Source organism: Perissodus microlepis, chromosome 6 (assembly GCF_051167445.1).
Source record: "Perissodus microlepis isolate ML-2025 ecotype Zambia chromosome 6, ASM5116744v1, whole genome shotgun sequence".
NCBI classification, from domain to species: Eukaryota; Metazoa; Chordata; class Actinopteri; order Cichliformes; family Cichlidae; genus Perissodus; species Perissodus microlepis.
This window is the reverse complement of record NC_140466.1, coordinates 17,553,423-17,567,917: the sequence shown is the minus strand read 5'-3', so window position 1 is coordinate 17,567,917 and position 14,495 is coordinate 17,553,423. Positions and strand designations below refer to the sequence as shown.

General features: G+C 42.1%; 1 protein-coding gene across 18 annotated transcripts in view; it reads left to right on the top strand.

Moving 5' to 3' along the window:
- ptprdb (protein tyrosine phosphatase receptor type Db) overlaps nt 1-14,495 on the top strand; it is a 153,965-nt gene that overhangs the window by 134,318 nt on the left and 5,152 nt on the right. For 10 of the 18 annotated variants that reach the window (XM_084931195.1, XM_084931194.1, XM_084931201.1 and 7 more), the window contains 8 exons: nt 1,889-2,012; nt 4,184-4,359; nt 6,167-6,190; nt 7,837-7,956; nt 8,382-8,536; nt 10,086-10,371; nt 12,737-12,915; nt 13,000-13,126. In XM_084931195.1, coding sequence (XP_084787321.1) covers nt 1,889-2,012; nt 4,184-4,359; nt 6,167-6,190; nt 7,837-7,956; nt 8,382-8,536; nt 10,086-10,371; nt 12,737-12,915; nt 13,000-13,126 — 1,191 coding nt within the window. The remainder of the gene's footprint in view (nt 1-1,888; nt 2,013-4,183; nt 4,360-6,166; nt 6,191-7,836; nt 7,957-8,381; nt 8,537-10,085; nt 10,372-12,736; nt 12,916-12,999; nt 13,127-14,495) is intronic. The other 8 variants (XM_084931199.1, XM_084931205.1, XM_084931204.1 and 5 more) reach the window with 1 other exon arrangement.

Below are 14,495 nucleotides of genomic sequence, written 5' to 3'. Positions count from 1 at the left end.
TCTGATAGCGAGCGCGAGTAGATTTAAAGCCTCACATTGACTATACAGTTAAGTTACGTTTGGATTCGTCTCCGTCGAACGATACAAAATCGAGTGCATCTCCCTCTCTCTGCTGTCTTGTTGTTATCTATACAAATATAAGAGGAAAATTGAAATTGCAAGCTCAAAGAGAGTTTGCTTACAGCCAGATGGTTATCAAGCCCTCATTTCTACACTCTGGTGGAGAAAAGGGGAGATAGAAATAAAGCGGCAGCCACGGAGAGCAGACTCGCCAAGAGATGCAAGAGGCAAATGTTCTCTGTAAAATAGACACTTCTTGATTAGTTTCCTTCAACTTACAGAAGAGTTAATGTGGAACAATAACAGAAAAGCCATTTGCTTGGAGATAACAGTGTGGCTGAACTTGTCGTGCTGAACTGTGGCCCTCAAAAAAAAGACATTAGCAGAAATATTATGGCTGTGTTGCAAATAGCGCTACAATGAGCTCCACGGAGAGCTGTTAAAAGAGTAAAAATGTTTTCTTTTCCCTGCATAAAAAAATGTGTTTAGGCTTCTGGGTGGAGGAGACGGCATAAGGCCCTAATTGGTTGCCGCAAAAGAGAGACAAATTGTGTGTGACAGATATATAGTACGTATATAGAGAAAGACAAGGACACATTATGCAAAAAGTAGAAAAACAGAGCAAGAATGTTTTTTTGGGGGGCGGAGAGTGTTGGGAGAGAGGATAAAGGAGGATGGAGGAGACATTGAGGGAGAAGCTGTATGCAATTGTGGTGTGAGCTGGAACCACTCTGTTGAGCCTCACATTCTCTCTGCATGACTGTGTGCTTTGTTCGGTACTGAAGCTTTAACGAAGGAACAAGAGAGATGGATGGAAGAGGGACTGAGAGAGAGAGCGAGAGAGAGGCCAGAAATGATTGCGGTGTAATAATCAGGCACACATGATGTCGGCTGCTCATGGAAAGCAGTCTTAAACACACACACACAGATACGTGCACATATCCAGTACCGCTCCTGTCCACTTTTTCCTCAACCAAACCATAATTATGTGTCGTAAAATATTCAGAATTGCTAAATTGCTCTGGCTCTCTCCTCTTCGTCCCTCTCCATCGACAGCCCTATAATGACCTCATGTCTGCCTCTCCCAGCTAACAGCAATGGTTGCTGTAATTACCCTCTAGGAACTTAATGTGTTGGTCTAACACAACCATCCCCTCTCTCCCAGGGTTATTGGTTGCACTTTTATCGTCTTTCTCTTTTAGCTAGTTTTAAAAGTGGAAAGTCTTTCTTGAAAAGGGATATCATGGTTGCCCACGTTCCTATACAGTATCAATAATACCTTCTTAATTTTCAGTTTTTTGTTGGTTTTAACAGTGGGTTTCGCTGCAACGATCCTGCCCGGTGCCTGTGAGCTCAGATTCTTGGAACTGTTAAAATCTTCCTGTTCTGAATGCCAATTTCTTGCACATTGAGGTTCAGTTTAAGAGATAGCGATATCGATGCCAGCAGTAAATTTTAAGTGCTAATGCTTGGGTGCTTATGTGTGATTTTAGAGAATCAGCCAAAGCTGTGCACGCATAATCTGCATATCGTACCTTACAATCATACGGGGATTAAAAGTGGTATGTAGCAAGATTGTTTTTTCCTCATTGCAAGTCCTGTGAATCATTCGTGCCACGGCCATTTATCTTAATCTAATGTTTTTGACAGACTGCATGCTAGTCTCGCTGTCTGAAACCCACTTGCTTTAATAATGCCAAAATATTTCTGGTAACAAAAACATGATTGAGCACAGAACAACTGTGGTAAGCCACATGAAACGATATAACTGCAACAGCTTCTCGTTGATGTTTGTTCTTTGTTTGACCTTTGCTTGCGTGTCTTGCAGTCAGTCGATCCTGGTCAACAGTTCACGTGGGAGAACTCCAACTTGGAGGTCAACAAACCAAAGAACCGCTACGCGAACGTCATTGCCTACGATCACTCCAGAGTTATACTCTCCAGCATCGAGGGTAGGACACACTTCCGCTGTGTTTGTGTGCGTGTGTGGGTGTGCATGACCTGTTACCTCCATCTTTATATGGCTACAGTAATGGTTTCAGGAAATGAGGCCACTCTGGTCACTTTCTCAGGGCCATTTAAGGTTTACGATTTGGTTGCAGAGTTATGGTTTGGGCTAGGCTTTAAATTGGGCATGAAGTTGTGATTCTTGAGTTTGGGTGTGGAGGCAAAGTAGTGCGTTATGTCATACTGTGCATGTGTGTATATGACTGTGTGAACTTTTGCGTGAGAGCTTCTATCCGTAAAAGATGGGATGTTAATAGTTCGAAGCTGTTCTGCACCGGCTGTTCCCATGCATCACAAACCAAGTGCTGAGCCTACGTAAACACAATGAAAACAATCGTTTTTTCCCATCTAACCAACTGCTGTGTCTTACCCCACTGTTTTACCACATCATATGACTGGTTTGGACCCGGCCTGACCAATTTAATATCTGAGGAGATAGCGTGCAATCGTGCTTTATTTAGACTGTTTACCGATTTATTCATGGTGTGCCCATTTTCCTGGATTTGGGCTTTCTGAATGGTTTAAAATGAGAAGAAACAAATAGTTCTGTACTCAGTGTGCATTTTGAAGCGCACTCACCCACCTCAGCTGGGAAAGACCCGAGGCAGAGAAACTGGCAGCTCCAATGTGGAGAGAGGGAGGCAGTGGGAGGCCAAGCCCAAACAGATGAGCCTTATCTGGGCAGAGCATGTGTGAGCAGCCCCTCCGCCCCCGCCTGTCCTGGAGCCCTGGCTGTCTGTCTTTCTTCCAGCTAAGAAAATGCAAATACTGTTGAGCATGTCCAAACACACACACACGAGCGCTTTCATGCACGCATTAAACACACACAAAAAAAACATATATGCCCAGATGTGGACGAGCACAAACATATACTCTCCTCGCAGCCGCTTCCACGCGTTGCTGAACGCAGACCTTCTGCCAAGCCAGCATTCCCACCAAGTGACTGGAAAGTGCGAGTGTGTGTTTTATCTGCAGATTGCTTCTGTTGTAGTCCATTGCAGTAAAGTTGTAGCGCATCAAAGAATTTAGGCAAGCTGTCTTTTAAAGACTGGGGTTGATAAACATATGTTAGAAGCTCTTCTTACCGTCTGTCCACATCCCATTTAAAGTAAGTTGTATAAGCATTCCTCTTGCTCCTCTGTCATTTGAGTGTGTGTGTGTCTGCTGTGTGTGTGTGTGTGTGTGTTTGCGATGTTGGCGTGGGATTTTACAACTGTATGGGACTGATTCGTGCTCGTAAAATAAGCTGCGGGAGGAGACTCGGCTGCAGGAGTTTCTTCCTGTCAGCATCCCGCTGTTTTTTCATTGATTTCAATCTGTTTAAACGTAAACTGCCATCTAAAGGCTCAAAAGGAGTTTTAGGTCCCATTTCGGCAGAATCGGGTCACAGCTGAACGTACGCATGTGTGCCTGAGTGTATGTGTGTGTGTGTACTTTGGTGTTTTTGGCGTATGTGTGCATGTTTGAGCTGTGACTCAGTGATTTTTGGGATTATGGTATTAGGCCCTAGATGAGCAGGCCTGATCCTAAATCAAACACACACAGACAGTCTTTCACATCTCTCTCACACACACACACACAATCCCTTCCAGGACAAGCAGTGTCAGCCGAGTCTTACACAGAGACGGCCTTACAGTCATATTGCCATTCAAAGCGACACATCCAGAGTATACTCAGATTAGGCCCGTGATCGTCTTAGCATGTATTATAAAACAAGACGGCTGAACAATCCAACACCAAAGGCCTCTGGGCCCTGTGAAAACATTAATCTCCCTGCCATGACCTCAGATGATCCTCACCCTTTATTACTTGCACATAAACCTGCCTTTATAGTAGTAGACTTGGATTATTTCAACATGGAACAGAATAAGAATCAGGTTCATCTGCAGACAGTAATTTGATGCAATCAGTGCCATGCATCATTCCCATACTCTCAGCATACAGACTTAGAATTGAGTGTTTCATCACCGCCTGTATCTTTTGCTCCCATCTGTTTTTCTGTCTTTTCCCTTATTTGCTTTTCCCATCTAATCCATTCTCCAATTCAACTTGCACACATGTGTTTCTATTCTTTTCTCCACCTTAAATAACATCCACTTTTTCTCTTATTACTCAGGTGTCCCGGGCAGTGACTACATCAACGCTAACTATATTGATGGCTACCGCCGTCAGAATGCCTATATTGCCACTCAGGGCGCCCTTCCCGAGACCTTCGGGGACTTCTGGAGGATGGTCTGGGAGCAGCACACAGCCAACATCATCATGATGACCAAGCTGGAAGAGAAATCACGGGTAAGAAAATGGAATAAGGTGGGAGTGTGCACGACTGCAGAGCTGAATACAGAGAGCATCACAGAGAATGAGTACAAATACAATATTACAGACGAAGCCAAAGACTAGAGCAGGACATGATGAAGCATAAGGCTAGATGAGAAAAATTGTGGTTTTATTATTGGATTAAATGTATCAAATGTAGTATAAGAACTGGGTAAGCTCTATTGTGAGGTCCACTGCATAAAATAGGAGAAAAGTTACACGTTTGGTTAAAATTAATGAGGTTATCTATTTGCCTTTGATTATGAAGCATCTACTTTTTCACAAGCTGAAAAGAATATGATACATAGAGTTCATCTGCAACAATAAATATATTATAGCAGTTTCCATTACAGCTCAGTAATGTTCTTATAGTAGGGTAATAGTTTCATAATAACAACATAATCAGACAATAATATAATAACCAAGATATTAAGCAAGTAATACAAAGGTATTAACAATTTGTATATCTCTGTAAACTTAATATTTACATTTATTAACCAAGGATGCCAGTGAGGTAGAACTATTTGGTAGCGTTGTAGAAATATTTTGGTCGCCACGTGTTAAGGTGGTAACAAGAAAATGTTTTGGCTTAAAACTTCTACTATTATTAAATTATTGTGGCAATAAGCTGATAATAATACAGTAATATTGGCTGGTGTTTTCATTGGATAGCGTCAAATGAAAATTGTGTCTAAATTGGTATCCACAAAATCATAATCATTGAAACTTAAATTAATCACATAATTAAAAATACTAAATAACATCAAAAGGCTACCTCATATATTTTCTCTTTTTGTTAGTGAGATTGTGTAGGCCAACAAAAGCTGCTGTTTTATACCATATGCAATGCTGTCCAGTCACTCCGAACTGGAAGCTAATGTTCTGTGGCTGAATTAACTTTTAAAGTTTGTGGGGAAAAGAGTCGTTTTGTTGGTAATTACTGTTACTATTTAGTTGTTAGGCAAGTACTGAAATATTGTTAGTGAGCTCCTAAATATTTTTCAGCATTAGCAGGCATGCTGACGGACAAACATTTTTCATCATCGGTATCGTCAGTATTTTTTCCTTTACATTAGAAAGCAAGTTATGTGCAACGTGCGACTAATGCATAAGCTGTCATGATGGAGGAGTGTATATATAACTGATGGTTAGAGTGACATAATGAGTGAGAAATGCAAAACAGCTAAATTACAGCTAAGGTGTTGTGGCATGTTGTGAGGAGATACAGAGAGACTAGAAAAAGACACGAGTTTTATTTTATTTTATTTGAATGCGCGAGGACAATAGATTGTAGGTGGAGTGAACAGAATAGGCTAGAAGAGGACACGCGAGGAATCGCTGGAATACAACATTTAGTGAATGACGATCAAGCTAAATGTTCTTGGGAAGTCAGAATGGGCATGTAGTGTATCAGAGTAGAAGGCAAAAATAATAGCGTGGATTGATGAACCAGACCTGGAGGAATTACAAGTACAGCTAAATTGGGGTAAGTAATGAATTAGAAAATAATCTGGCTTCGAGGCATTTGCTATTGTTAACAGAATGTGCACTTGAGTAAAAATTCAGTGTAATGAGAATGTCATGTCAGAGTAAAATGAACATGAATGGCTTGAGGTATAAATCATGACTGAAGTGTTAACCAATTATGTCCAAAGACCTTTTCAGAAAATTATCCTTTCTTCCCATTTGTGCTTCTTTTCCTATTAACCTGTGCCTTGTGTTAAAACGCTGTTTCCTTTTCAACTTTTTCCAACTGTCTCTGTTGTGTCTGTTTGACCCTCAGATGCCCTCTTATTTCTTCTCTAAGGCAAGATCTCTCTTTCTCTCCTTTGCTAAAATCCCTTTATAAGTGCAAACTCACTTCTCATGGTTTTCTCCTTACCTTTATCCCCCGTTTTGTTATAGTTTTTCTGCTCCCTCCCCACCTCCTCTTTTTTTTCTCCAAGCAATAGCAAATAATGCATCGGATGATAATGCAAAAATTGTATTGTAAACTGACCACATAGTTAACTAGTTAAAAATGTTATTTTTTACTTTTAATACAGTTCATAAAGAGTGCACATAAGTGTTTATGGTTTGCATGATCGCACCCACAATGGGCATTTTCCTCCACTTCCTGTCTTGTGACTGTGTAGTACATTATGTAGTCCTTATTTTCTGGCTACATTGTCATAAGGTTTATTTTTTGGTTGTTTTTCGGTTGGGTTTTTTATGTTTTTTTTCCACTGCAGAGCAAGTTTGTGTTGAGCTTGTGAAGCTGTAAATTGTCAAAATTCAATAAACAGCGTTATGAAATGAAAACATTCAATTTGAAGATATTTAGCTGTTTATTATCAGCCCACTAGCTCTGCACGTACTGTTTGAGTGAGTAGTGGGCTGCTTGTTGGAGAAAATTATTTAATCTCATTTAACACCTCTCAACATTATACCATTATGTGTTTACGCATTAAGCGCACAGATGATCACAGATGGTCCCACTGTGGGAATGATGCCAGCATCCTTCCTTTTAGCACCAATCAAACCACGCTAGAACAGGGCACAGTTATGCTGCTAGCCTCATAAATCAATGGATAATATAGTCTTCACACCAGGGATTTTATTTTTTTTGCGATCCTGTTTATGCTCTGTCAGTGTGAGCCCCCCCTCCTCCTTACACAGGCAACCGTTCCTGTCCCCACAGTCTCTCAAGGTCTGGTGGGAAAACAACAGTTGAAAAGCTGTAATTACAGCCTGAACATCACGGGCCAAAACGCATAATCCCCAGTCTGGAGCAGTGGAATGCAGAGCAAGCTGAGCTGAGCTCCCTGCAGTCTTTGATGTGAGGACTGGAGGGATCAGCACATAACGTTTGGTTTGGCCTGATTCTGCCAAGCCCCCCCTCATCTCCTCTGGGATTTTTTTTTCCTCCCTCCTCTGTGGTCTCCGAAGCCGAATCGAAGAACTACAAATATGACTGCCAGGTGCAGGGGAAATCAAAGTGTTTTACTTGATAGGGATGCTGGGATTTTGTGTGTGCTACGATTGGTTATGTAGGGATTTGTGAGGCTGCGATGTATTAGCAACGTACAGCATCGAATATGTGAAGGATGAGTTTTCGGTATCTCTTGGCTTTTCTGAGCACTGGTGTGGATCTTTGAGAGAGCCCACCAACCTATAGCAGTTAACTAGCATGATCAAACGCCCACCCCACCCGACACAGACACACACTTACTAAAACCCCTTTTCATATGCTGGATTGTCTCTGTATGTACATTACTGTCTGATTCTCTCAAATTCTCTCACTGATCTGCTTTAGCACTCCTCTCCCCCTTCTTTTCTTTTTTTTTCTGTTCCCTCTACACATGCACTCGAAGTCACGTCAGCTCTTTTCTTTCTCTTTTCTTTCACCAAAATCTTTGCAAAGAAATATTCAACCTCTTCGTCTCTCACAGCTTCTCCCCTCTTCCATTTTAGGTGAAGTGCGATCAGTACTGGCCAACACGTGGCACAGAGACCTACGGCCTGATCCAGGTCACTCTGCTTGACACGGTGGAGCTGGCCACCTACTCTGTCAGGACCTTCGCTCTTTACAAGGTACTGAAACATGGCATGTATAATGGAGTGTGCATAATTGATCTGTTCAAATATTTATACATACTTCGTTGCAGGTCTATAAACAAAATTTCATTCCCAGCATGGTTGGACAGCATATTTTTAGAGCTAGCTCTGAGAGCTCACACTATAAACCATCCTGCTGCTGTAAGGAGTGATCAAACCACATCAGCGTATTAATCAGTGGCTGAAGAGAGTGCCAACTAATACACTTTCTTTATATTTGAGCAGTGTTTGCCAAAAACTATAGTGCCCTTTCTTTTAAAATAAACTAGACTAAACCTGATAGCCTGGGCAGCTCATGACATGCTTGTTTACGTTTTTTTAATGGGATTTGTGGACATTTACAAAAATTACAGAATAACTAAGTCTTTATATTTAACCCCATGTCTAATCTGCTCAACCAGAGCGGCTCAAATGAGAAGCGTGAAGTCCGTCACTTCCAGTTTACAGCCTGGCCAGACCACGGGGTGCCTGAACATCCCACCCCCTTCCTGGCCTTCCTTCGCCGGGTCAAGGCCTGCAATCCTCCAGATGCGGGACCCATGGTTGTCCATTGCAGGTATCTGTCTGTGTATTTTCAGTTTGTCTCATCCATTCTTATTATTCACTGAACCAGAATTATTTATGATATCCATCCACGACCATAAAGGAAACAGGTCTGCTCCGTGACTGTGTGTTTGTGAGTCTGCATGAAACACTTATGCGTTATTTTGGCATTTATGAGTTAACAACATTTTCAAAAGCCTGGCAGTCGGTGAAAATCAACAAGAGTCCAAGGGTGCTTGTATAAAATAGTTCAGAGGCGCTGAAGTAAAATAAGATTGACCTGCGATTATGCAAACCCCAAACATCCTGGCTGGCTTAGACACCCACATTCCTCCCACAACAACCTCCGTCGTCTCCATCATCAGCTACCATGCTGACCCTATTTTCCATAATTAGCTTTCACAGTTGACAATATACCATTTAGGCTGGGGGTACATCTGGGTTCACAAGTTTATATTCAAATGAGCTTCTGTCTGAGCAGCAGGAGGCCAATGTGTTGGTTGGAGAAGAGACTCTGGGAGCTTGTCATTACGGGCTTGGCACAGCGTTTAGCTCCAGAGCTCGAATGAAGCTTCTGTTTGCTCTTACCGGCAATCGCAGAGAAAAGAAGATAGAGCAGGGCAGTGGGAATATGGAGCAGAAACTCTCAGGAGGAAAAATTAGTGAGGTATAGATGCGGAGGAGAATGAAGGAGGGGAAGGGGGTAAGGCTGAGACAATGATGGAGAGGGAAAGGTAGCGAGGGACTGGGAGTTAGAGGAGGAGATGTGTGCAGAGTGAGAAAAAAGAAGGTGAGGTCAAATCCAGGACACAGTGAATGAAAATGATGAATTAAAGAAAAGGAAAGATGGAGAGAAAATGGTTTCCAAGAAGAAGAAGAAAAGGACAAATGTGAGTGTGAAAAAGTGTCGGGGCTGGCGTGAGAGGGTACTTATCGAGAAGAAAAAGAGGCAGAGCGACGGGGGCGGGACGCAGCGGAAAAGGTTGGCAGGAGAGCAGCTCTTCCTAATCTTCCGTAGCAGTCAGATGGAGTATCTAACAGGATTATCAGTCAAATTTAATTATCCTGGCAAGACTCCATCATAATGTGCTTTTACATTTCAACCAACCTCTGTATCAAACAACAGACCAAATCTCATTCCACCTCGACAACGCTCCCGCGCATGCACACCGATATTCATTTAACCACATAAAGAATTTTCTATTCACTTGCACAAACTTGCTTGGTCAGGTTGTCTCACCGTTTACTAGCACAGCAAAAATGTGAAGTGTTTGGGTGGGCAGATAACGGTATTATATTTCCGGATTGTGTGTCGATAGGGAGGATATCTTCTTAATGCCAGCGAGACAGTGTTGCTGACTCATCGCTGATGTCAATTTTTACCTGCTTTGACGGAAATATTGCTGGCTGGGATCTCGATGATAGTTAGCTGATTTAGGCAAAGCATGTTATGTTTGAGCTCCGCGGGGCCAGATTTGCACCAGGTATTAGGACACAGAGCACACACTGCAGTTTATGTGAGAAAATAACCTCACTATCTGGTTCTCTTTTCCTATTTCCAGTGCTGGAGTGGGCCGCACTGGCTGTTTCATTGTGATTGATGCCATGACAGAGCGAATCAAGCATGAGAAGACCATCGACATCTACGGTCATGTCACGCTGATGCGCTCCGAGAGGAACTACATGGTGCAGACGGAAGACCAGTACATCTTCATTCACGATGCACTGCTGGAGGCGGTGACCTGCGGGAACACCGAAGTCCCTGCGAGGAACCTGTACTCCTACATCCAGAGGCTGACGCAGATTGAACCAGGAGAAAATGTCACCGGCATGGAGCTGGAGTTCAAGGTGAGGAGGATTCACTTTGTTCCCCCGAAGGCTATAAAATTAAGCCCTACAGATTTATGGTGGTTCATAAAACCGATTCATGATAATAATGTAACACTTCACTGGTTTCTGTAAGGCCGAGTTGTCTTTTTCATGCCCTTTGCCACCTAAAAGGTTAACAGTAAGAGCCAGTGAAAGCATCGTTGAAGCACTGCAGATCTTTAGGGCCTGCTCAGAGATATCCAGCGGGATAAATCACTGTCTGAAGACTTTACCTACTGGCCATTCTGTCCATATAAAGAATAGAGCAAACGTTCATATTTCATATTTAATTCTTGACCTTGAAAGTCATAATTGACCAAAAAACAAAGTTGCACTTCAGGTCCCATGCTGAGGGTTTTCATAGGAAGATGGTTCTTACCACCAAAGCTTGGGAAGAACGTTGTCTAAAATGACATACAGAATGTTTAATTCAGGAAGCTTTGACTTTGATAGCCCCTGAGCATCTTTCCCAGGGCTATTAGTGGTTCTTACAGTTTCAATCCCCCTCTGAGAGATTCATATAGATGGTTGGATTTGAAGGGGATTATGGGATTGCACCTTTTGAATCTAAGGTAAGAGAGTTAGCTTTTCTGAGGGTTTCTGAAAGCATCGCAGTTTGGGAAGTTTGATAGGCATGCACGTAAAGACCAAATAATGTAGGCCAGAAAGTTGAAGTTTGTAATAAAATCTTAGGGGGAAGGAAGGTATAGCAGCTTTTTCAAAACTTTAGGGAGCCGATTAGAATATAAAGTGAGAACAGCAAATGTAGGCATCATAAACAATCGCAGTGAGAACATAAGGGATTCAAAGTGGTGCTGGGAAGTGTTATTTTCATTATATTCTAGTTGTTATTTTGTTTACTGTGTTGTTTACCTCATGCCAGATGAGTTCTCTGCAGAGCTGACTGGCCTGGCTGGGTGAAAAAGAGAGAATCGGTTGTAGCTTTACAGGTATACATTGAAAGCAGGTGGCTTAATTTTTCCCAGGAATGGCTTGTGTCTGCTCAGACAATCAGAGGGCAAGGTAAACACAAAGTGACTCTGAGCAATCTCCCTCATCCTATGCCCCAGCTTTCCTCCCTCCCTCTAATAGGAGCGCTCCCCTCAGAATGACAATGAACTGAGCGCTCGCTGTATTGTTTTCACAGCCTTAGATTGATGTGAAACACATGGCGGGGTTGTCCCACTCACCATATTTCATCTCACTTGAACTCGCGTGGTATATCACAGCCCACCGTCTGAAAGATTACTTTCCACCTCCGTCAACAAAACACCATAAGGTTGGAACTTCTCGTGTAAGAGAGGCGTCATGTCCCTCAAATAAAATCACAAAGTTGAAGCAAGCGTGTGAGGAAAAGGGAGAGGTGAATGTTTTCTGGCTGCTTTTGGTAATCCAACACCTTAATACGCCATGTTTTTGTTTCCTTTCACAGAGAGTTTATTGGTGGAGTTCTCGGAGCTTGCCAGGAGGGCATGATTTTCTCCTTGGTGAAAAATATTGGCATGTATCGAAGCGGTGAAAAGCTTTGTTTTTGCCAGGCTTTATTGATAAGACCGCGTCAAATTCAAACCAAATGACATGAAGAATTACTATTGTTGATGCTGGAAACTGGGTTCAGAGTACCCAGAATGAACTGGTGAACTTGTGGTTAGTGGGGATTTTCCAGCTCAGTCTGTCTGTAAGAAAATAAGGTACTGCTGTTTCTCCCACAGCACTCCGGTAGCTGCTGATGGTAGACGTTGGGTTCATGAGACCCCATTGTTTCCCCCTGAGTCTGCGGTTTCCCTCTGCCTATTCTCTGTTTCTCTGTGTTTCTTTTTAAACCGTGTCATCCAATGGTCGAGTGTGAGCGAGTGTACGGCATGTACTTACGGCTGCCTGTCTGCACATATCTACATATGAATGTGTGTGTTCCAGTTTTTCTTTTTCTTTTTTTTTTTGACTGGATCAACTGTGGTTCACATGTGTGTGTTGAGACAGTGTGGGGCCTTGTGGTTTCCTGCCCCCTGACTTTTGATTTTCTCCTTCCTCTCCCTCTTCCATTCCCTACCGCTGCCCTCGTCCCCTATATCGGCCCTGCTTTGTTGATTCAGTTGAAGATGTCTGACTAAATATCCTGAGGCCTGCAGATTAAAGATGGTTTTCTAATTCCACTTGTCCAATAAAAAACCAAGCCTTGTGCTTTTTAAAAGAGTACTCTTTTTTTCTTTTACTTCCTTGCTTATCCGTTCTTTTTTATTTCGCCATCATTTTAGTGCTCTCATCAGTGCTGCTTGTAATTTTTTTTCTGTAATTTTCATCTGCACAATATTACAGCATATTTCCTTTATTTCTTATATTTCAGCGTCTGGCCAGTGCCAAGGCCCACACATCACGGTTTGTGAGTGCCAATCTGCCGTGCAACAAGTTCAAAAACCGGCTGGTGAACATCATGCCCTACGAGACCACGCGTGTGTGTCTGCAGCCAATCAGAGGAGTGGAAGGATCCGACTACATCAATGCCAGCTTCATTGATGGATACAGGTCAGTTTAACATCAGTCACTTTATAATGTTCTCACGCATGGGGAGAAATTTATTTTCATTTATACTTATCCTTGCGTTTATAGGCAGCAGAAGGCCTATATAGCAACCCAGGGCCCACTGGCTGAGACCACAGAGGACTACTGGAGGATGCTGTGGGAACATAACTCAACCATTGTTGTCATGCTAACCAAACTGAGAGAAATGGGACGGGTACGGATAAATGCACTCAAACACACTCAAATGTAATACATGCATTGGTCTTACAGGATAAAAACATATAGCTCTACTGGTTGAATGTCTTTTTAATTAGCGTATCACAGTACTGTGCAAAAGTCTTGAGCTACATGTTGGGTTTTTTTCCTTTGGACATTGGCAGCTTTTCTACTCATTTTCAGTCCAGTGCTTGACCATTTCAGAGGAATGTTGAGCTACTTAACATTGACCTATGAACCGTTCAAGGATAAAAAGGAACTGAACTCAAGAGATGAACCAGTGTTGGGTCTACACAAAGCAGCTTAGCAAAGAAGCAATTTTAAATTGTAGCTTTAGGCACTTTGCTACTAACAACCCATCACAAAAACACAATTTGTTCCAATTTCTAAAAAATTACACAGCCCATTATCATAAAATAGCTTTTTTTGCACTAACAAGGCGACTTTCAAAGGGCTATTAACTGAAAATCTGTTAGTACCTGACAGTCATGTCCTGGAGAAATAGGGGGAAAAAATGCAGCAAAGACCTGACACAGGGCCTGAGAGACGCATCTGGCCCTTCAGTCGACCCACCCACTGTTACCTGAAGCTTCATCAGGATGGTCTCAGTGAAAGGGTTGCTGTCAAGAAGTTCCTCTTAAGGAGGAAAAGAGAAAGAAAAGACTGAGATATGCCAAAGAGTCCCAGAGATCCATTCCTGAAGACTACTTAAAGAAATAACAACAAAGCTTGCCTAGGAGTCTTCTGGCTGTGTTGAAGAATAAAGGTGGTAATTACAAATATTGATTTTCACACGCGATAGAATGGTTAAAGATAAAAACAACAACATTGATTAAGTGCCTAAGCGTGTACTATAACGTGCAGCATCACACAATATATTGTCATTTGAGCTAATTATTTTCAGTAAAAGAATATATTGAAGGGCTGACTGAATAGCAGCATAATCAGCAGCTCCATGTGTTGTTGTTGCAGAAGTTTACATCAGGAGAGGACTGAACTGTGAATAACAATGTCCTCTTAAAATGGGCAGCAGAATAGCTTTTGATGCCTGCAACAGGGGAAAAAAAGCGAATGTTTCGTGATTAAGAATTTGCAATTTTGGGGGGGGGGGATCTATCAAAAATTTAATATAATGAATTAAATATAATAAATGTTTGGGCGTTATGAAGCATTATGCATGGCACAGTGAGAGTGATATGACTTTCAGTATTAATTCAGTGAACATAATATCTCATCTGCATTGAGATGGTCTTGAAATGAATAATGAATATCACAAGTTATGGTGACATTTTCGTTATAAATTGCCTAGAAATGGTTCTCCTCACACACTGAGTACTTTAAATATGATGCAGCGCTCTGAAGAGAAG